Genomic DNA, 22,776 nt, shown 5'->3' on the forward strand with positions numbered 1-22,776 from the left:
CAGAGCAGCTGGAAGGCCAATTTTAGGAAAGAAGAAGAAACTGAGCAGGAGGGGCCCTGCCCCCAAGGGGGCACCCTCTGACCAAAGAACCGTGATGGAGGGGATGCAGCCAAAGGGTTCCCCCAGGCCAGGGTCAATGTCCTGAACGCCCAGGCAGGTGGCACAGCCGTCGTCAGGTGGTCAGTTACTCGAGGATCTAGTTAAGGGGAGTTTACCTGCAGGCTCAGGACACAATAGGGTGCAGCACCCTGTAGCTGGGTATCAGAGGCCAGGGCTCTTGAGAGCAGGGAACCCTCCAAATATAGGCATTCCCTCCCAGCACAGACCCATGGCTGACCCCACTCATTACTGGGACTGGGACTGGCAGAGCTGAGCCAGGAGGCTGGCTGGACCTGTGGGGCTGACTGGGGAGTCAGTGGTGTCACTGTGGCCCCAGGAGCCCTCCATGCCCAGGTTCCTGGAGCCGGCTCCACCTGGCCACATACTTGGTTTCATGAGAACTGAGCTGGCCCCTGAGGGTTCTACCTTAGGTGGAACCCCTGATCTCCTGCACACCCCCACCCAGCCTCCAAATCCAACCTCCAAGGGGTGAGACAGGGAAAGAGGGTGTGCCTGAAAGGTAGAATGAGCTTCAAATGGGCCTCAGAGGTATCTCAACTCCTTCTGTTGTGACCCCCCCCCACCGTGGTGTGCTTAGGAACACAGATTTCACATAAGGACTCTGAAACTGATCAGCTCACCTTACATTTGGAAGATGCACATTGGCAGAGGGTGAGGGGGACAGGTCGCTGAGGGGCAGAGGGGGACAAATGGGCTGGTGGCAGGGTCCTCCAGCTGGAGGACCAAGGGTGAGCTTGGAAAAGGCTAGAGGAGCCGTGACCACTTCATGCTGGTTTACGACAGTGGCTCTTGCTTCCTTAAGTCCCTCTTGCTCTTGGGGAGTGAGAAGGAAACAAGGTTTCTCATGAGAAGTGATGGGGGAGGGCAGGGGGAGGGCTGGCAAGGTGCTGAGCAGAGGCCCCTGGGCAGAAGTGGCCGGCGCCAGGACAGGCTCAGTGACCCTTGCTCCAGAACTATCCAGACTCTCCGAACACTGCCCATCTGCCCACTCCATAGCCTCCTTTGCCCTCTGGCCAGTTGGGCTTCCATCCTCCATCCCGTCCTGGGCAGGCCTGCACAGGCTTTGGGCCTCCAGGTCACCTGGTCAGTTGGGGAGGGGCCTGGTGCAGGCATCTGCCTCTTCCCAGCTGCTCACCATCGCTGGACATGTGTGGCCTCTCCCTAGCCCCCTGCTTAAAGCCCTCAGGTCCTCAGGGCCCCTGGGGAAGCAAGCTGGGGCCCACAACCACCTGCCAAGCTATGGACCCCTGCCACCTCTGTCCTCATCAGCTTTCTTGGTCTTCCTTTGGATCCTGACTCTGGCCCAAGCACTCTGAACACATGATCTGCTCAAAACAACCCTCCTGCCCCCAACCCTGCCCACAGATGAGGGAACTGAGGCTCAGAGAGGCCTCCCAAGTGTCTACTGGCAAGCAAGGGTTCAGACCCAGTTGGCTGCTCCGTGGCCCTGCCACCTGCAGCCTGTCAGGCGCTACGTTTCTTTATTCAGTCACTGACCCCTCCTGTGACCCCAGGGAAACTGGGATTTGCAGGACTGCAGGAGTGAAGTGGAGTCTTTCCTGCAGCTGGGTGTCAGACGTGTCTGGCCCATGTCGGCCCCAGGTCCCTTGGAGGGATGGCCCCTATGGGTATGCGGGGGCTCCCTAGGGTGCTCTGAGGAGAGAGGAGAGAGAACAGGGCTGGGTGGGGCCTGAATCCCAGGTCTGCTGGGTCAAAGAGACATTTCCTGACTTCCAGCTTGCCCAGACCCTGGGGCTCAGGGCCTGAGCAGACAGGTGTGGGCCCAGGTGGGCAGTCCCTGGGGAGCAGCCCTTAGCACACTCAGGCTGCCCCTGGTGGCAGCATGAGAAAGCTCCTGGGGACCTGGAAGCCCTTCCAGGAGAGGGGGGCCCTGTCCCCAGTCCCTTCCTTCCCTGCCCCCGACCCCCATGCTGCTGGTCTCTGAGTTTCCCAGATGTGCAATCACTCATTATTCTCATGCACCTGGACCTCAGCTTTGGCTGTTCCTGCTGCCTAGGATGCCCCCGTCCTCACCTACCCATCCCCTGTGATCAGGAGAGCCTTCCTCTTCTGCTTGGGGTCCATGTCTGACTCTGTTCCAGGATGGGGCAGCCCAGGGTGTGACGTGAGCATCCGGAGCCTGCCCAGGGGCCACACATGGAGGATGGTCAAAAACTACTCTCTCCTTCATTCAGCTTGTATTTACTGAGGATCTACTATGTGCGGGGCAATGAACAAGCCAGAAAGGTCCCTTCCTTCATGTGGCTTACATCACCTGGCAGGGGGCGATGTGGCTGTGCGGTGGGACATAGAACAAAGGAAAACCAGAGGTAACATACCAAGGGTGGGTGATGGCTACAGAGAAAAAGTAAAGCCAAGTGAAGGCTGGAGTGAAGGGTGGGGGTACACACTCATGGCCATGACACAAACTTCTGTGCAGATTTTGGGAAAAGGTGAGCCATCTGGGCTTATGGTCAGGGAAGGAGGTTAAGTAAAAAGGGATGGAACAATGAAGCTAGCATAATTCTTGCTGGGTTCTGTTTGTGGTTCCCATGGAATGACAGCTCCTGTATTCAATTTGGAAAGTGCTGGATTCAGTTTCTATTCTCTTGCTAAATTCTTTGCCCTTCCAGTGCATGGAAACCATACTGGTGTCCACCCGTAGACTATGAGCAGCCCACCGAGCCTCCCTCACAAGTTGGAGCCCAGGAACTCCTAGCAGTTTTCTTATTCCTCATCATCCTCTGATGGTTTGAAAAACCATGAAAGCTGAGAAGAGCTGTGAGAATACCCACATTCACAGCAGCTTGATTCACAATTGCCAAAAAAGTGGAAGTAACCTAAGTGTCCATGGACGGATGAATGGATAAAAAAATGTAGTCCATCTGTATTGAGCTGTAAAGAAGGAAAGAAACTGATACTGGCTACAACATGGATAGAACTTGAGGACGTTATGCTGGGAAAAATAAGCCAGACACCAAAATTCACTGTGCAAGTTCACTTTGGTGAAGTCCCTAGGGTAGTCCAATTGGTCCAGACAGAAAGTAGGGGCTGAGGGAGGGGGAAGGGGAGCAGTTGGGTAACAGGGTAGAGTTTCAGTTTTGCAAGATGAAAAGAGTCCTGGTGATATGTTGCACAACAGTCTGAATGTGCTTAATGCATGTGAACTGTACCCTTAAAAAATGGTTGAGATAGCAAATTTTATGGTACATATATTTATCACAATTTTAAAGAAGAGAAACTGAGAGCCAGTCTGGGTTTTCTCCTCAAGCCAGCTGAGGAGCCTCTGAGCCTGACTTCTCACTGTGAGATGTGGTGGTTGCATGCGAGAGAGGACCAGAGTGGCCCTGGGTGGACGCCTTCCTCCCTAGTCGTGGCCCGCAGCTTTCGCTCACAAGTGGTCAGTGTGTGTGCACACCACACTGGTTCCAGTGTTGAGGATAAGGCAGCAGTGAATGTGTCAGGCTGAGGGACCCCCTGGGCCTGCCCTTCCCTTTTCCCATCTCTAGCCCTGGGGACAGGGTGGTGGAACATTCTAGATCTGATCCACCAAATCCCCAGAGAACCTGCCTGTGGTTCCAATTCTTCCAGCCAGGATGCCCTGGTTGGTTCCTCCTGTCCCCCAGGAAGGTGGTGCCCTTCCTCTGATAGCAGCGGGGACGTGGGGAAAAGTGGGAGCATCAAGCAGAAGTAGAGAATGAAGACCACCCTTGGTCCCCGCCCTCCAGAGAGGGCATCCCGGAGGACCATGGGAGGAAGTGGCTCTGCAGTGGTGTGACCTGAAACCAGGGGACCCTCTGGCTTCAGGGGTTCTTCTGTAAATGGGGTGAATGTGGACATGCCCTCCCAGGGAGGCCCCTCAGAAGTGAGAAGCCCTGGGGAAAGGGGGCCGTTACTAATGTGGGGAGTGGGGCCCCCAGCTGGGGGGCTCTGACCCCACCCTCCACAAAGGGCTGAGCCCTGGCGCACAGCCCACCTGTAGTGATGCCCGGCTTCTCAGCTCTGACTCTCTGCTGGACCCTCAGACACTGAGCTGAGCCCCCTAAAGATCATGACCCCCAACCTCCATCGGGAACATGTGTCTGCAGCCCTCGAGGGCCCTGCACAGACAGTGAGGAGAGGCAGGCTTGTTTCCCTGCTTGCACTTTTGCTTCTAAAATATTCTTTTTCTTTTTTTCCATGAACATTTTAATGAGGAGTTGAACATAAGATAGAAAAATAACATTCAGGTCACTTTTTTTCTTTTTAAGAGGCGGCTTTTCTTGAGATGTTCATACAAGGCAATGGGTGAATAAGGCTAAACTCCTAAGGAGAACGCCTACTGACAGATTGCAGAGAGAGGCACTTCTCCAAACACCCGCCACGGAGACCGGCCTGCCCACCTCTCAGGGGGCTGCTGGCTTTCTTTTGGAAGCAACTCAGTTTAGACTTCTGCCCTGCTGCTCTGGAGACCAGGGGAGGCCTGGGCTGCCGTCAGTTCTGCAGGGGGCCTCGTGGAGCATGAGCTGCTCATGGAAGTGGGGAGGGTGCTGGTGGTGGTCCCTGTGGGCGAGGGTGGCCAGAGGTCCCTGCCCTGGCAGGGAGCTATGCTCACTCTGTGGAGGGACACGTGGTCCAGCAGGTGAGCTGGGACCAGGCCTCTGTGGCCACCTGACTCTCCATAGTAGAATCCCTTGTCATCCACAGGCCCATAGACTGTGACCACATCCCCCACCCTCAGGGACAGTTTGCCCTTCACCGAGCCCCCTGCCTGCCCGTTCCTGGGGTCATAGTCCAGAGCCGCCATCATGGTGGTTGGGGTCCACGGGGAGGGCCTCCTGGAGCTCCCCAGGGGCATGGGGAAGGAGCCCAGGGGGCTGGTGAGTCCCTCAAAGTCGTCAATGCGGGCCCCAGAGGGCAGAGGCCCTTGTCCCGGCAAATGCCACCTCCTGCCAGTCCACTCTGTGCCCACCTCAGCCTCGGCCACCAAGTGCTCAGGGCTATTGCCCACTTGCCCATCATGCTCGCCCCACACTTTCAATAACTGCCCTTTCTGGAAAGCCAGCTCCTCCTCTGCAGCCTCAGGGCTGGCAGACATCTCCAGGGGGTCATAATCAGAGAGGGCCACCAAGACCCTGGCTGGGGAGTCCACCCTCGTTCCCAGTGCAGGGGGGTCAGCCCTGGACATCCTGATGGCTTTGCTGGATGGAGCAGAATACAGCGCCAAGCTGGGCTCTCGGAGCCAGCACTCTCTCTTGCCCCCCAGAGCCTGACCTCGCCCACTCTGGCTCCTAAGCTCCTTCCTCTGCTCTTGCCCCTCTGTGGCCCACAGACACAAGTGCCCAACTTCCTCATGCAAAATGTCACAGAAGTCAGACACGTATCGTTGGCTGGCACCCAGTGGGGCAGGGGCAGACACAGGGGCATCTTGCTTTTGTCTGAGGACCTTCTCATGGACAGTCTTCTTCTGACATGGCTCCTTCCGGGGCCCACACTCAGGAGACAGACGGGTGCCTCCCAGAGCAGGGCTCGGGCTGGTGCCTGTGTGTTGGTAGCAGTTTTCTCCCCAAGCCTGGCCTCTGGGCAGGGGCAGCCTGTGGTTCTGGGGATTCTTCTGAAGAGCAGGTCCTTCATGCAGAGCTCCTGGGGCTCTGTGGGCCCCTGGGCTTGGCTGCCCCAACCTGCACTTGGACATTGTCCCTCTGATCTCAGTTTGGGCATTGGGGACTGCCTCCTTGGGGGTTCTTCAGGAAATGCTTATGGGAACTGGGCCTGGGGCTCCCCGCAGCTTCCAGAGGTGTGGGGGCTTGAACTTGGCACTCAGGGGAGCCAGCGCCAGCCTCTGAGGCCAGATGGGGAAGGTGACTCTGCAGGTGGATGGGTCCCCACAGGTGTAGCTAAAGGGAGAAGTCTTTGGACATTGGAGACAGGAAAAGCAGTCCTCAGGGATCTGAGCGGGCACTGAATCCAGGGACTCACCGCAAAGCGACATGGTTCTTACTGAAATCTTCTGACACATCAGGGGCAGCTGAAGCTGGGAAAATTCCAACAGGGTGCTCCCAGCAGTGCCATCGGTGACCTCTGCGACCTTGAGCCCATCGGCATACACAGCATAGCCAGTGACCTGGACGCCGTTGGAGGACCCCGCTGAATCGATGGTCACAGGGAGCCAGCTCACCACCAGGAGGCCTGGGGAGGTGTGGCGCTCCACCAGCACATCCAGTGGTGGGTCAGGGGGTCCTGCCAAGGGAGTGTTGAAGGTGATGGTGGAGGACATTTTTTCCCAGCGCACTTGCAGCGAGTTCCACAGTGGGCGCACCTCCACTCGCGCCTGGTACCTCGTGCCAGGATGCAGGTGGTGGAAGGTGTAGCAGCTCACACCCGCTGGGGTCTGGGTGCACTCCACATCACCAAGGTACACCATGTGGGGGTAGCTGCTGCCACCCCAGGTGATCTCGGCCGATGTGGCTGCAATACTTCTCAGACAAAGTGTGTGGGGGCCACACAAAGGATTCTGGTTGGCTCCCAGAAGAGGTTTGGAGAAGCCTTGTTCGTCCACACTCTGCCAAGAGCCCAGCCAGCAGTCTTCCGTCTTGGCATCTGAGCTCTCTCTTGCCACTCCTGTCTCAGAGCCCACCCACACTATCTGGCATGGCCCCCTGTCCACTGTCCCCTGCGCTTTCCCAGGTAATAGGCTGTGACCACTGTCATCTTTGGAAGCTTTGCCCTGCCTGGCTGGGAGTCGAGTGGGGCCATGGTCAGGGGACTCAGGGGGCAGGCAGCCCAGGATGTCGCTGTCTGGAATCTGCTCCACCAGGTGGGATGGCACCAGCCCCTGCGGCCGTCCTCCAGCTCCCCTTCATAGAAGCCATCCTCATCCATGTCCCCAAAGATAAATACATAATCCCCAGCCGTGAGGGGCAGCTCACTTTCAGGGTACTCATTGGGCCCCTCAATGGGTTGTAGCTATACCGAGCCAGGAAGACTTTGAGCTTGGGAGTGGCAGGGGCCCTCTGAGCCCCCCACTTCCAGGGTCAAGGGCACACTATCTGGCTCCAGGTCCTCCACCTCGCTGGCTGTGTCCACATCTAGAGTGGGGCAAGATGGCACAGTGGCCCACATGGACTCCACCTCAGAGGTGGAGTTCGACTGGGAGCTGGTTTTCTTGGTGTAGGGGCTGGAGTCCAGAGGTTGGCTGGTTGGACCTCTGTCTGGCACTTGGGGGGCACTGGCTGGCTCCCTGAGGGCAAATGGGTTCTCCTGCAGGGAGTCTCCCTTCTTCTCTTGTTTGTCCCTGCTGGGCTGGGATGATGCTTGGTCTTCAGGCTCTGGCTGAAACTTGGTTCTTTCCCAACTTTTCACTTGGGATTCTGGGGCCTGGGGGCCCCCTGGAGTTCCTGGGGAAGGTGACCAGGATGACACTGCAGTGCCCGCATCTCCTCCCGGGCAGCCTGGAGATCACACAGGGCCTTCTGCAGATCGTGCTGCAGCTGTTGCTGCCTGTCCTGCCCTTGAGCCGCCTGCTGCAGCAGCTGCCCGGCCAGAAGGCCGGCGGCATCGCGCTCCTGGCACGCGCGGCCCAGCTGCCCGCGCACATCGTCGTTCTCGGCCGCCACCTTCCGCGTCCAGTCGGCCTGGGCCTGCAGCCGTGCGTTCTCCGTGGCCAGCCGGGAGCCCTGGCGGAGCGCCGCCTGCAGCTGTGCCTCGGCCTCTTCGCCGCGTCTCTGCGCTGCCGCCGCCTGCGCGCCCAGCTCCTCGCACTCTCGCCGCCGCGCACCCAGCTCCAGCTCCAGCGCCTGCACTTGGCGCCGCGCCTCCTCGCGGGGCGCGCTCTGGCCGCCTGCCTCCTCCCGGGCGTGGCTGGCGGCCTGCTGCAGTGTTAACTGCCTCTGCAGGCGCAGCACCTCCCGCTGGGACTCGCGCTGCAACCGGTCCAAGTCGCTGACGTTAAGCCACAGGGCGCAGGCGGCGCCCCCGCCAGGGAGCTGTGCGCTGCTAAGGCCTGAGGCGACACGCGCCTGCAGCAGGTGGCACTCCTGCCGCAGCTCTTCAATCTGCTTGTCCTTGGCCAGCAGCGCGCTCGCCTGCTCCGACAAGTCCCGCGCGCGTTGGCGGGCGAGGGCCTGGCACAGCTCCAGGCCAGCAAGGCTATCGCCGGGCACAGGCGCGCTCATAGCCCGCAGGTTGGTTTCCTGCAGCTTGCGGGCCCGGTCCTCCAGGCGTCGCGCGAGGCCAGTTAGCTCGGCGTGCTTCACCTTGAGCCGCTTCACCTTCTCGTCCGCCTCGTCGGGGAAGCCAGCGCGCCGCAGCTTCAGGTTCTCTTCGCGGAGGCTAGAGCAGCGGAGGGCCAGCACCTGCAACGCCTCGGTCAGCTCTGAGTTCTGCTTCACGAGCTCGCCATAGTCCTGGCCCGGCGACAAAGGAGTCAGGGCTTCGCAGGTCTGGCTCCTGGACTCTTCCCCTCCTGGTGGGTCGTCAGGTCTCCTGTGCTCCGATGGTGGCGGCTGCGGGGGGCACAGGGAGCCCAGGATGGAGGCATCTGGCGAGGAGGATTCCGGGGCCTTGGGGCGACTCAGGGTGCTGTCGAGCGAGCGGGAACTCGCTGGTGCCAAGGAATCGAGGGAGCTGACGCGCACGGGGAGCAGGCTGTCTGGGGAGCCGGAGCTCGCCGAGGGCACCCGTTCGAGGGAGCGGGAGCGTGCGCGGGTGCCCGCATTCAGGCTGCCGAGGGATTCGAGTCGACGTGCGGACTTTACGGCGGTCTCAGGGGACCGCTCTTCCGAAGATTCCACCGCCTGGGGGTCGGGGACGCCGGACAGAGCGGGGTGCCAGCGGAAGTGCTCCAGGATGTACTTGAGGAAGAGCTGGCGTTCCACGTCGAGGGCCGCCTGTAGGTGGCGGATGCGCGAGGCCTGCTCGCCGTCCGTCTCCCAGCGGAGCTGCGCCAGCACTTCCTGCAGGCGACAGCGGCACTGCGCGGCGGCGACTTCGGGCGCCCCCGCGCGGCCGCAGTAGCCGCGGTTCACCAGCTCCTCGGCCAGCTGGCGCTGCAGCTCCCGGGCCTGGCGCACGACGCCGTCACGCTCGCGGTGCAGCTGCTGCAGCTGCCGCATCTCGGCCTCCTTCCAGCGCAGCAGCTGCCGGATCTCGACCTCGCGCTCCCGCAGCATTTCCTTCTGCAGCTGCCGCAGCTCCCGGCCGCGCTGGGCCTCCCACTTGGAGCGCAGGTGGTCAACCAGCTGCTGCTCCCGCTCGGCCGCCTCCCGCAGCTGGCCTGGGCCGCGAAGCGCCGCCGCTCGGCTCGCCCGCGCACCCGCTCCGCCTCCAGCTCGGCCCGCAGCTTCACCAGCTCCCTCCTCTGCTCCTCCAGCACCGCCACCGCCGCCGGGCCCGGAGTAGCCTGCTTCTTGGGTGTCGCGCGGCCCCCGCCCAAAGGGCTGGGCGAGTCCTTGGTCATGGTGGCCGCGGCCTGGCCAGACGCCTGACCTCGCCTGGCCCAGGCCGCCGCTCGCCAACGGCCGCCGCCCCGGCCGCGGCCAACCGCCCCGCGCGCCCCTTCCGGCGCCCCTGAGGGTCTCCGCGAGCTCCTTCCGCCTCTGGGCGCGTTCCCCCACCCCCTGCGGTGGGAACACTAGCACGCACTCCTCTCTCGGCTGCCTGCGTAGGGGCTGGACTCTACACACCCCTGCTCAACACAGCGCTTGCCCTTCCCAGGATGCCCAGGGGTGTCTCTGACCCCAGGCGTCTCCCTGTTCCTGGTACCATGTCCCCTTGTGACCCAGGTACCACCATGACCCCTTCCAGGACAACAGCTCATGGGAAGCCTGAGCAGCTTCTCTGGGCCTGGAGAAAAGGGCTTACTTAGCATGTGAGTCAAGATCACCAATGCGGAGTGAGCAGACCCCACCTGGCCAGGATACGGATTCAGGTGGTGTGGTGACTAGAAACCACAATAAGATATGCCCAAACTTGGGGGTGAACCCTGGGCAGGCAGCTGACTGCTGCACCCCCCACTGCACCTACCCTGCCAAGGACCCCTTCCAAAGAGTTGCATGCTTTATATATGATATATATTACCTATAAACCTCCTATGACCATTTGACACAGAAGTCTCCAGCCCATGGCCTGGGCATGGTGCCAACTGAGACAGGCGAGAAGGGCTCCTTTGAGGACCAGAGGCCTGACCTGTGATTTCTTGGTTTCACTTTTACAATCACCCTGCAGGGATGCTCCCCACCATCCTCCCCACGGTCACATAGCCGAGAAAGTAGCGACGTAGGGATGCAAACCTGCAAAATTCTGCCTCCAGATTCCGTGGGCACCCGGACTCCATCCAACCAATCTCAAGGTTTGTAATTGGGAGGACCCCTCCCCAGGCTTTGTCCCAGCGGGGAGCCTCACATTTGACGTCTGCAGAAGGAGAGAGGGTCAAGTGGAACCCCAGGTGGGGGGCAGCAGGGAGGGAGGTGAGAGGATGGGGCTGATGTGAGGGCCTAGCCTGCCCTTTGGTCTGGCCCAGGAGTGCCTGGGGCTGCCTGCTTTTTCCACAAAGTAAAAGCCAGAGGCCCTCATGGGCCCAGCTGGGTCCCTAAACCACCTCCCTGGAGAACAGCAGGGCCAGAGAACTTTCCATGGCTCTCCAAGGGGCATTGTGTCAGATGGTTAGAGCTGGTGGGCCTTGGGGTCAAAGAGTCCTTCAGCTTTTTGAGTCACTCCCATGTTGTCATCTGTAAAATGGGCTAATATGTGGCTCCCTTCTGTGCTGTGTGACCCTCCCAGAGTTCCCTGACCTCTCTGAGCATTCATTTCCTCTGTTTGTAAGGTTTCAAGGAGGTGAGAGTGTCTACGGTGCTCAAACAGAGCAAGGCTCCCTGGCAGCTCACTGATTTTAATCTTAGGCCCTCTTTCACAGGTAGGGAAACTGAGGTCTGTAAGGCAGGGATTGGGCTGAGGCTGGGCAGGGCTGTCATGGTGGAAGCATGCAGGTACTCTCTGTGCTCCCTTGGACTCACTCCCAATGCCTTGTGGCAAGTGGGAAGCCATCCAGGCTCTGCCACTTTTTGGCTGAAGGGCCATTGCTGGTGACCTCACCTCTCCCAGCCTCTGCACAGTGGGTGTATTAATACCACCAGCTTCCCAGGGTTGGAGGGACATGAGGACTCTGTCAGCTGAGGGCTGGGTGTAGAGTAGGAGCTGCAGAGGTATGTGTAAGTTCCCATCTCGCTCTCCAGGGCTTGGCTTGGATCCTCACAAGCTGCTTCCAGGAGTCTGAAGGATTCTTCTGGCTCAAAGGCCTCTGGGCCTTTGCATGTGCTGTTCCCTCTGCCTTGGATACCAACCTGGCTGGAGACAAAAATAACACTGCCCACTGCAGACCTACTAAGTGTGTCTTGTTCGGTGCCAATGCCTGCTATACATGATTTTAAACCACCCATTTTCCAGATTAGAAGTCCTAAGTCCCTTGGGATTAGGGTTCTGCTCAAGGTGACTGGGCTGGCTAGTGGGGTGTGTCCACTCACCTACTACCAATCTTGTCTTCACTTTGGCCTCTATTTAGCAGTGCCTCCTCCAGAAAGCTTTCCCCAAACTCTCCAGGCCAGGCTTGGTCAAGCCAGGACTCTGCAGCTCTGATCACACAACCTGGTGCCTCTCCTTTTACAGCAGGGATGTGTCTGATACACATTTGTGTCCCTGCCCAGGGTGGGCTCAGAGGAGGCTCAGAGGCGGGTAAGTGAAAGTCCTCCCTAGAAAGGAGGGTTAGGGACTCAGGGCCAGGCAGGGAGGCAGGGCATGAAGGGCATGGCCTCACCTGGTGACATGGCTGGCCAGCCTCCCACAGTCAGGTACCAACTGGCAGCAAGGGCTGTGTCCTTAGGCTCCAGGCTTCCCACTGGGGTCTTGAGCAGAGGCATCAGGCTGGGCAGGGAGTGAGGCTCAGTCCTCAGCAGAGATGCTGGAGGGTCCTGAGCTGCAGAGAACACACACACACACACACACGGCTTCCTGCCCCAGCACCAAGTGGCCCCCTGGGAGATGTGGATGGACATCTGGTACCCGGCCACTTGCATCCAGTCCTTATCTTGTGACCACATGTGATCCATCAGAGACCCCTTTGCTTCTCAGTGTGTGTGCCAGCCTGGCCTGGGCAGCACTGGGCCTTTCACGACTCAGGCTGTGCTACTCTGAGGGAGGCTGTCCAGCCACAAGCCCCCACAGGACCCTTTGAGTGAACTTCCTCTCCCCTATACAGCCTCTCTTCTGGGACCGACCTTCCTGGGTTGCTCCTGGTGCAGGACAGACAGACACTCTTCTCACAGTCAGGTCCCCTGGTAGGCAGGCAGATGATCTTGGCCCCAGCTCGCAGGTGGGAAAACCATGGCTCAGAGAAGCACATGCTGTGCTCACAGCCTGGGGCTGATGGGCTCCACCTTTTCTGCCGTGATCTGTATTTCGGACTGAGTTCCCTTGAAGCCCGCTGTGGCACGGGGATGCCTTTGGACAGCAGCGAGTAAGTAGAGCTCAGGGACTTGTGGCTCCAGGTGCTCTTTTGTTTGAGAGGTGAGAGGGATGTGCCAGGTGGTTGTGTTGCCACGGGGAAGCATGTCTTCATGGGGCCCTTAGCAGAGCTCTGTGTGATGGAGGTTGAGGCCCCGAGGCTCAGAGGGAGTGGGTGGCTTCCAGGGCACAAGGGCAGCTATGACGAATCTGGGTGGGGCCCACAGCCTGGCTGTCCTGCTGCAGCTCAAGCAAGGCCTCTAGCCATCAGGTCTGCATCAGGGAGGGGACCCTGGGTGAGTCTTGGGGACACAGTAACCATCCAGCGACTGCCCATGCTGGTGCCACTCAAGGCCCTTGTGAGTGCAGTCCCAAGTATGAGCAAGCTACCACACACTCATCACATGTACGGTGACTGTCCAGTGACCTGCCTGTCACCCCCAGGGACTCTGAGCTTGGGGAGCCAGACCGTATTCTCTGAGTCTCAGCTTTCTTGCCTATAATATGACAGGGATAGATTACATGGGTGGTTTTCAAACTGGGTTCCTTGGGGTTCCAGGGCTCCTGGGAAATACTGAAGGGCCAGAGCTGGAGGGGAGACAGTGTCCCTACCTGCTTCGATGAGACACAGCCACTGACGAGTGACATTTGTCAGATTTTTAGGGTGACTTAAAACTCTAGAAACACCATTAAACTCTGAGCTCTGCAGAGCTGGTGGCCTTGGTGAGGGCCCTGGGCTCCATCCTGAGAACCCAGCGGAGACCTTTAAGCTCCTAACCTCCAGAGCTCCAGAACCTCCAGCCTTCCAGCCTGCTCCTCTCACTTTGGGGTCCATGTGTTTTCTGCCTGTTCTCCGATGTCTCCTCATCTAGGAGGCTGCCTGGTATGTGGGATGTGCTCAATAATTACACAACTGAAGAAGGCAGAGACCAGCTGGCCAGAGGTGGCCTCTGTCCCTGTGGCATTCACAACCTAAGGGCAGATGCAGATGTGAAACACAAATATGGCAAAGGAACCAAGTGAATTCAGAGAGGGGTCCAGTGAGGGGAGCGAGGGGTATGGTGCTTACAGGGTGAAGACCCCACCAGAGCAGGCTTCCCAAGAGCTAAGGCCAGAGACGGTGTGATGCTGCCCAGAGCTAAGGTCAGATTTAGGCCGAGGGACCTGCCAATCCCGTGGCCCCGTGAAGTCTGGCCGCCTGCACCAGCCCTCCCTGCACCCCCACCCCCACCCCTCGCCCTGTGCCTACCCTGCCTGGGGCAGGCCTACTCCCTCCTGGCTTCAATTCTTCACAATTCTGTCTTGGTGCTCCTGTGCCTGGGGGAGAAACTGGAGCTCACAGAGGGTCCCTCAGCAGCACTGCAAGCAGAACTCCCTGTTCTTGGTCATGGGAGGCCTGGCACTACCAGCACTGTTCCCTCCTGGATAGAAACCTGGAGAGGGACCTGCCGGTGTCTGCCTCTGCTTCCTGGGCTCTGCAGCTGACCGTGGCTGGTCCACACCCTCCTGCGTGGGGCAGTGTGTGCCAGCTTCTAGCTCTCTTCCTCTTACCTGGCAGCCCTGGCCCTGCTTCCCAGGTGTATGCCAACCCATCCCCACCAGCACATGACCAGCCTTGTCCCTGAGTCCTCACCATAGCCAGGGAAACTGGCACTGTCCTCTCCAGAGGAGGAAACTGCCTCGGTTCCACAAGGACTTGTGCCCAGGCCCATGTGACCCAACTCCGGGCTCTGAACTGGTGTCGATATGGTCTGGCGCACTGGCTCTGGCCACTGGAGTCCCATTGTGACCCCTAAGCTCCCAGACAAGTGGCTGCTGCTTCCCAAGGACCCTGCTGCTGCTGGCAGCATCTTGGCTTCCGCCTGCCCACTGTCACCAGGACAGACCCATCTTCTGTCTTCTGCATCTGCCTTTCTCTCCACTCTGGGCCTATTCCAATCACCCTCCTCCCTATGCAGCCTGAAGGCTGACTGACACCAGCGGCGATAACTTTTGTCCAGCCAGTTGGCCAAGGCTCTAGGTCAGGGGAGTCTTTCCTTCCTCAAACATTTGCCAAGCACCCAGTCTGGTCAGGGCAGTAGGTGGGGGGCAGGTGCTGTGTTAATTTCTTCATTCACTAAGCACAGAGAAACTCTAGTGGAGGTTGTGAAGGAAGGGAGGAAGGAAGGATGGAGGGAAAGAGAGAGAATGGGGGTGGGGGAGAAGAGAAAGAGGGAGCCCTTGGGTCGGCTGAGTCTCCCAGACCTTGCAGTCGGAGAGTAGACTTGGGCTTGATCCTCTGACCAGCCAGGTGGCTGAGGGAAAACTTGATTGGCCCCTTGAGCCTCCGTGTCTTTCTCTGTCAGTGGGGCTGGTAACAGTTCTGACCTCAGAGGCTGTTTGCAGGCGTCAAAGGAAGGCTTGTGCATTCATCCTGGGGGACCCAGCACACTGCAGGCTGTCAAGTTCCCCAAGTGGGCGTGGAAAGTCATGCTAGTCCTGAGGCATGACTACCACCTCCCAGATGGACAAGGGGGTGCTGGGGGAGGGAACGAACAGGGCACCACAGGCAAAGGGCATGGCAGAGGCTGGGGCACTGGTTGGGGGAAGGAAGGGATGCAGGATGCGAGGCTTTGGGCCACAGAGGGAGGTCAAGGTGGAACGTCACCACATGGACCACAGTGGGCTCCACTCCTGGAGCTCCCTTCCCAGCTGGGTGACGCAGGGCAGGCTACTTCTCTCAGGGCCCCAGCTTCCTCACCCGTGAGATAGAGCATCTTAGTATGGCTCTGCTGTGCCAAGGAGCTCAGTGGTGGGTGTAAATGTCCAGCCCAGAGCCAGGCACCGCTCAGTGAGTGCCACTGCCAGTTTCCTGCCTTAGCAGAGGCACTTCACCCTGTGATGCTTCCTCCTCTCCTGGGCCCAGACCCTGGTCCCGGTAAGGACCCTCCACTGAGCCTGTGCACCTCACCAAACCCTCACACCTGTTTTCCTTTTGCCTCCCTAGGGTGTGACAAGCCTCTTGACAGCAAGTGCCACCTCTGTATCTCCTCCCCTGAACCTAGCAGGTGAACATCCAGGACCTGAGCTGATTGGAGGAAGGAGCAACTGCGGTCAGTTTGAGCAGGAGGGCCTGGAACCCAGAAGGAGAGGGAAGAGGAGGAAGAGACCATTCTGGATGGGAGGCTCGGGGGCATGGCATGGAAAGGTCAGGTCTGGATGAACAGGGTGGGTGGAGTGGAGGAGAGCTAGGGTGACAAGAAGACAGGGGAGCAGTGGAGGTTTAAGAGCAGGACAGGGGCCCCAAAGACCAGGCAGCTTTCATACTTGGACAGACCATGTGCTTGTTTAACCACGGCACTCTGCTGCCCAGGGCCTCTGTTCCCTACTTGCAATGTGGGCGGAAGAGAGCCATCTTGCCCAGGGGGTGAGGATATGGGAGAAACCACAGCAAAGGCTAGTTCTCAGCACTCACCTCTCCCAATCGCACTCTCTGTTCCTGGTTTAGCATGTCAAGGTGAGGGGCAGGAACCATGCTCCCTCTGTGACCTGGGCCCACTAAGCACCAGGTCCAGTGCACAGTAGGACCATGGAGTCAGTTCCCAAGCCAGGTTCCCAAGTCTCCTCCAGCTCTAAGGAGCTGGCTTATGGAGTCCCTCATACATTTGCCAAATTTTTACTGAGCTCCCACTGTGTGTCAGCCCTTGGGGGAAATAAAAGGCACACAGGGTCCTTAAATGTATAAGGTTTATCATCTAGTTTCTGGGTTTTTGTTTGCGGGGGGAGGTAATTAGGTTTCTTTTTTATAATTTTTTTAATGGAGATACTGGAGATTGAACCCAGGACCTCGTGCATGCTAAGCACATGCTCTATCACTGAGCTATACCCTGCCCTCCTAGCATCTAGTTTTCCCCCACTCTTTCCCTGTATTAAGCCTGGGCTCCCAGATGCTGGGTGGGAGGCTGGCTCTATTCCAGGCTATACATCTCCAGTACCTTTTTCTCTCTCCTCTCATAGAAAACTGCTTTTTTTTTTTTAACTGATTGCTCTTAGAATGGAGAAAAATTCCATCACCAGCTTAAATGATCTGAAGCTATACCCTCCTCTTTGCCTGCACTGCCACCTGTGGTCCAAACCACCATCACCTCTTTGCCCCGGTGGCTGCAATGGCCCTGCTCCCCTCTCATCCTCTACCTACCTCATCCTCCATCCTCCAACCAGAGTCCTCTCCTTACACACGCGCGTCTCGCTCTGTGGCTGCTTGCTGTTCATCCGCCGAAGGCCACTCACCCCACGGAGAAGAAAAGCCACATGTCTCTGGTTCCTACAAGGCTGTCTGTCACCCACCCTCCTCGCTCACTCTAAACTGTCTTACTCCATTCTGGCCACTCGGACGGTCCCATGGTTTCTGCCCGTGCTGCTTCCCCTGTTTGAAGCATTCCCCTTCCTCCCTCGGGCTGCTCCTTCCCAGGGTCCAGGTCCCAGCGTAGACTGTGGAGCAGCAGTCGGGCCCTGCCCCTGGCTGACTGCGTGACCTTGGGCAAACCCTGGGCCTCCTCTGTGCTTCTGTGAAATGGAGCTGTTCACGGTGCGTGTTAGCTATTATTAATTTCTTCTGTTCCCTCAGGGAGGCTCCCGACGTCCTGATGAGAAGTAGGTCCGCACAGCCACTCCCGTCACCCGGTTTTCCTTTCGCCCTTAGCAGCGCTTAGCAGTGCCTGGCTGCTCACCCATCTCATGTTCACTGTGAACCTACTGTGTGCCAGGCACTGTTTCCAAGCGCCACCGCACTGGACGCCCGTGAGGGCACGGCCTCCTCGCGCTGGCCCCGCTCTCCCGGCCTCCCGCGCCGCCGCCGGCGCACAGTAGGCGCTTCGCCAGGCGCCGCGCCGCCGCCCGCCCCTCCCCCGCTCCAGGAAGTGCGGGGGCTCCGGCGCCCGGCGGCCGCGATGCATTCTGGGCCAGCAGCAGCACCAGATCCAAGATGGCGGCCAGCAGGAGGCTGATGAAGGTAAAAGCCATTCTCCGGCGCCGGCGGGCGGGCGGGGGGCGGCGGCGGGCCAGGGCCCCGCGGCCGCCCGGGCCCCTCGGGCGCCGCCGCCGCCGCCGCCCCCCGCCCCGTGCGGCTCCGCCGCCACGGGCCTTGCGCGCTGAGGGAGCTAACGGGGCCGCCTAGGCCGCAGCCCCGACGGGAGCGCCAGGCCGCGCCGGCCCCCGGCCCCCGCCGGCCCCGTCCAGCCGCCCCGCCCGGTCCGCGGGCTCGCTCCGCGCGGTGGCGGCCCCCGGGCCGGGGCGGCGGCGACAGGCCCACCGGCGCCGGCGGGAGGCCCGAGCGCCGGAGCGCGGCCGGAGCGAGCCCGCGCCGCGGAGCCGCCCCGCCCTGGGCCGCAGCGCTCCGGGCTGGGAGCCGGCCGGGCGGGCCGCGCGGGGCGGGGGGCTCGCGGGGAGGCGGCCGCGGGGCCAAAGTTAGGCCGGTCTGTGGCAGGCGCTCTAGGTTGCGCCGGGTGCGAGCAGACTGTCGCCTGTGACTGCGGAGTCACACAGCGGCAAGTCCTGCCCCGGGAGGCGGGAGGGCGGGGGTCGGCCGGCCGCGGCGCGGGCCTCCTGCCCAGCTCCTTCCCTGCCCGCCCCTCGTCCTCCGCGCTCCTTCTCCTGATAGAGCAAAGTGCCACCGGCCTGGCCGGGCCGAGGGGGTTGGAGTCAAAACCGGCCAAAGTTTATAAAAATAACTTGGTACTTTGTATCTTGAATGCAGCAGGGTCCGTGTTGCTAATTGGCTCCTCGGGTGAGGAGCACGGATGCCACCCGAGCCTAGTTCTTTCTCGAGTGTGTTTGCCAGCGTCCCGCGGAGCCGAACTCGCCTAGGGTTGCGAGCCGGCTGCCCGGCCGAAGGTGCTGCCGGGCTGCACCGGCCGGAAATAAAAAGGGCCAAGGAGCTGGTTTCCTGAGGGGAGATAAAGGGCTGGGGTTCCTCCTGGGTAGAGCAGTGCTCCGTAGAACCAGACACTGAACTTGGAGTCACAGCCCCTGGGCCCTCCCTCCCTGGGAACGTTTCCTTTCTTTTGTTCGCTAAGGGCTGGAACGACATTGAACTACATAAAACTGGATTGGAAGTGGGCACAAAAGAACCGTCAGCAGACTCCAGACTTCTCTGTTGGTGACACCATCATTCACACAGTCATCTGGATAAGAGGACTGTTATTCGCTTATTTCCCTTCTCTGCTCCCCAAGTCATCCAGGAAGCCGTTCGGATTTTAATCGAAAGATACCTGGATGTACCTTCCTCTCTCATCTTCCTGAAATTTCTTGAATCTATACCTTCATCTCTCGGGTGCCTTCCAGAGTTCTCGCCTTCTCTGACTTGCCTTCACAGCCTCCACAGTTCTTTTTCTAAAGCAAATTTTAATCCATTCACTCCTATCAAATTCCTCTGTGCTTTTATTGTCCTCAGAAGTTAATCCTAACTTCTTGGCATGCCAGACCCTTAGGCTGCTTGAAAGTAATCTGTTCAGTCACACCTCCTGCTCCGTGGTTCCCTACCACCCTTACACCTAGTCACAGTAGCTTCCTTTTTCCTTAGCTTTTACTTTGTGCAGCTCTGTCCTTCACATTCTTTTTTTTTCCTAAACTTTTTTTTATTGAGTTATAGTTATTTTACAATGTGTCATGTCCTTCACATTCTTGATCGTGCTTAATCTTCCCTGTGAAGTAGACCCTGTTATTCGCAGTTTGTAGGTGAGAAGGTGGAATGCAAGGCTTGCCCTAGTTTTCCAAGCTAGGGGAGAGTGTGCTATGATCGACTAGTTCTGACTGACTCCAAAGCCCCCTGCCCTCACTGCCCTTACCTGACCACGTGCCCTGAGGTCTCCTTTGCACCTGCTGTTTGTTCTACTTGAGAAAGGCTGCCTTCCCCTCGACTTCCCCCCTTGCAGGGAATTCCTGTGTTTAACTCCAAGGCCAGCTACTCTGTGAGGCCTCCCGTCCCCTCCCCCTTCAGAATGAGTTGTTTCCTCCTTTGTGTGACCACAGCACTTTCTTTACGTTTCTGTTTGAACACTTGTCACAATTGGATTTGTGTTAGACTTGTCTTTCCTACTGGGTTCCTAAAGGGCAGGGATCTTGACCTAATTCACCCTAGTATCCCTTAGTCTAGCCAAGCTGACCCAGTGTGGGGCTCCCAGGCTCGCAGGGGTCTGAGATGGGTGTTACTATGGTTTTTTAAATAATTTTTTTGTTTGTTTTAAAAGAATTGTAATTCAGAAAAAATATGTAACATTAACTGAGTACTTAAGCACTAGATCATTTGCTTAAGTTTTTTCCTATCTTTTTAATAACTCTTAAAGTTAGTGCATCATCATCTTTATTTTACAAATAAGAAGGGTGTGAGACTTAGGTTAAGAGTGTTACTTAAGGTGGAGCAGCAGCCCATGCCGGGGAGAGGTGACATGCTACATCTGCCTGGCTCCAAATCCCAAGTTCCGTGCTCCTTGTCACACTGCCTCCTTTCTCCTTCCAAAGATGCATGGAGGAGTATGTTGTTTCTTGAATTGTGGATGAAAGTTTTTCAGTTCAGTAGGAATGCTGGTTACAAGAGGCTGATCATTGGCTCTGAGAGTCAGGTTAGGTTATATTAAAAAAAAAAAAAATTATCCATGCAGGTTGATGGGTACATGGGGTGGATACTAGAAAAGATTTTCAATGATGAAAAGTAAACAGATGTTGACAGTGATGTTGAAAATTCTTAAAGAACTTTAGATTTCCTCAGAAACTATTTTCTGACTTACTTGGAATCAAAGATTTCTTTGTAACAATGGACTGTCTGCAGATAGTGTAAGATACATTATTAAAAGTGGAGTGATTTGCATATATGTGGATGAGAAGTTACTTTAGGCAAAGTGAGTATGATCAAGTCTTTAAAAAGCATTTACCAAAAGTATTAGCCTTTTTGAAAACCCTTTTTAGGAATTACAATGTTAACAAAACATTAACTACATTTTAATTTGCAAGCAGCTAATTCAGCATTGATGGCAACAACCAGATTGTAACCATTGCTTCAGTCAGGAGGGGAAATAGTTACAAAAGTGAAACCTGTAGGTGTGGCTGAGGGAAATTGGTTGCCGTCTGATCATTTCTTTATAGCGTCTGGATTGCATTCATCCCCTCTAAGGGCCTTCCAGCTGGGTGTCTTCCCAGAAGGGCTTTTCACAGTGGGGAAACCTGTGGGTTTAAATGAGGGGTGACTTTTTATTAGTTGTTATGGTACAACTATTGAGATAAGGAATTGAGATTTGTGGCAACCTTTTAATGCTGTTCAAGTAACATTTACTCAGAACTCCATACTCATGTACTTTCAGTCCATAGTCACCTGTGGGTGAGTAGGAGGGGTTTCCGAATGACAGTTCATTCCTTGGAATTCATCATACTAAGCAGTGAACTAGTTGCTGTTGAGCCCAGGTTTAGTATCTGTGGTTGGGTAATTAACACGGAGGAGTAGTGCGTGCAGGTGGTAGGTGTGTTATGTGTCGGGAGTTTTACAAATGGTGTCGTGCCAGTGTAAGCGTTCTCAATCCACTGGGTTTTGGGGAATCGAGGAAAGCAGTGCATTTTTTTACCCAAAATTCATGCATCCTAGGAAGTTGGGACTGTTTTAGCCTGCCTTAATGATGTTCTTTGTAAATGTTTCTCTATTAAGAGGTAATTGGGACAGGCCCTGGGAAAGAGTGTCCTTGTTATTGCAACATTGGGACCTTTTCTTGAGGTGTCCACCAGGACAGAAACATTTGTCTCAGGGTACTGGGACCTTTTTGCTCTTGTTACAACTCTGAGTTAAGAGACTGTTGATTTAGTGTTTTATTATGCCAGGTCATTTGAAACTATTCTCACTGTATTAGAAAGTATCACTAAATGCTCAGGGGCTGTTTCTATTTTCTTTGCTGCAGCAGTAAGTTAGGATTTAAAGCTTCGAGAACCAGGAAGACGTCCCTCCTGAACCTAAACTCTGTATCCACCAGCCTGGAGAGTTTCCTTTGAATGGCGCTTGGACCTGCAGGCCCCTGGGTCTAAACCCTGCCCATGCCCCTATTTCTGTCTTGCCTCCCTTAGTTAATGGACCACTTGTCTACTCCATAACCAAGGAAAAACCTGGGGGAGACTGCCATGCCCCCTCCCCCCATATCTAGCCACTTGCCAGATTCTGCTGAACTAGGCCTTTATCTCTGTTCTCTGCTTGTCTTTTTTCTGCATCCCCACCGCCGCTCCGGAGTTCGGGCCATCCCATTTGTGGCGGACACCTGCATCACATCACTCAGTGGTTTCTTTGTACTCCACACCAGTTAGCTTCCTCAGGCCCACGTGGTTCCCACCCAGCAGTGCGTCGAGGAGACGTGCACGTGCCGAGGCCCTGCGCTCAGAAACTGGAACCTAATTCAGGAAGGCAGGACTCTACTGAAAAAGTCACATCCCTTAGCATGCTCCTTCCCGGTCCGGTCTCGCCAGGCTTGTCTCCTCTGACTCACCCATGGAATCCGCTAGACACGCATGCTGTGCACACCCAGGTCTCTGATGGGCACCCAGTCTCACCTCCTCTCTGCACCAGGGCTGCTCCTTGTCCTTTAGACTCAGCTCAAGGGGCGCCTCTCCTGGGCACTGCCCTCAAGTCGCTTAGTGAGGAAGGAGAGGTCCTGGGCTGTCTGCGCGTGCTGGTTGATGGACAGAGAGCAGGCAGGTAGACCCTCTGTGGGGAGGAGGCGGCGGGGCTTGGCCTGGTCCTCCCTCCGCTGTGTGTGGGGTGCTGGGAGTTGGCCGGTGAGCTGGAGGCGCTCTCATCCTTCAGGATGGACGTGGGAACCCCCAGTGCACCCTCCTGCTTCTGACCTTGCGCCATCCCCTCCTTGGGTTTTAGCTAGGCCAGCCCCTGAGGTGCTTTCCAGAAGCACTGGGGGACTGGTCTGGTTTTACCCTTGATTGGCCTGCCCTGCGCTGGCCCTCCAGAGCTACGAGTCCTCCTTCCCTCTGCCCAGTCAGCGCCTGGCAGGGCTACCTCTCCGTGAAGGGGCGCCAGGGAGGGTGATGCTGATGGCTTTAGGGATAGCTGGCAGAGGGATGCTGTGCCTTTCAGGTGAGGGTTCAGCATAGCCCCGGGGGCAGCGTTCTGGAGGGGCTGCTTGCTTGTGAGGGCTTTGCTGGCATATGTCACTTGCCCTG

At 57.5% G+C, this 22,776-nt stretch overlaps 1 protein-coding gene and 1 pseudogene across 2 annotated transcripts in view; one reads left to right on the top strand and one right to left on the bottom strand.

Moving 5' to 3' along the window:
* Positions 1-4,307: 4,307 nt before the first annotated feature.
* Positions 4,308-9,759, bottom strand: LOC116660993 (annotated as a pseudogene).
* A 7,713-nt stretch (positions 9,760-17,472) lies between these two features.
* The window catches only part of UBE2L3 (ubiquitin conjugating enzyme E2 L3), a 36,446-nt gene continuing 31,142 nt past the window's right edge, over positions 17,473-22,776 (top strand). The window contains exon 1 of one of the 2 annotated variants that reach the window (XM_032472016.1): positions 17,473-17,584. In XM_032472016.1, coding sequence (XP_032327907.1) covers positions 17,558-17,584 — 27 coding nt within the window. In that variant the 5' untranslated portion in view covers positions 17,473-17,557. The remainder of the gene's footprint in view (positions 17,585-22,776) is intronic. The other variant, XM_032472017.1, reaches the window with a different exon arrangement.

Source organism: Camelus ferus, chromosome 32 (assembly GCF_009834535.1).
Source record: "Camelus ferus isolate YT-003-E chromosome 32, BCGSAC_Cfer_1.0, whole genome shotgun sequence".
Taxonomy (NCBI): Eukaryota; Metazoa; Chordata; class Mammalia; order Artiodactyla; family Camelidae; genus Camelus; species Camelus ferus.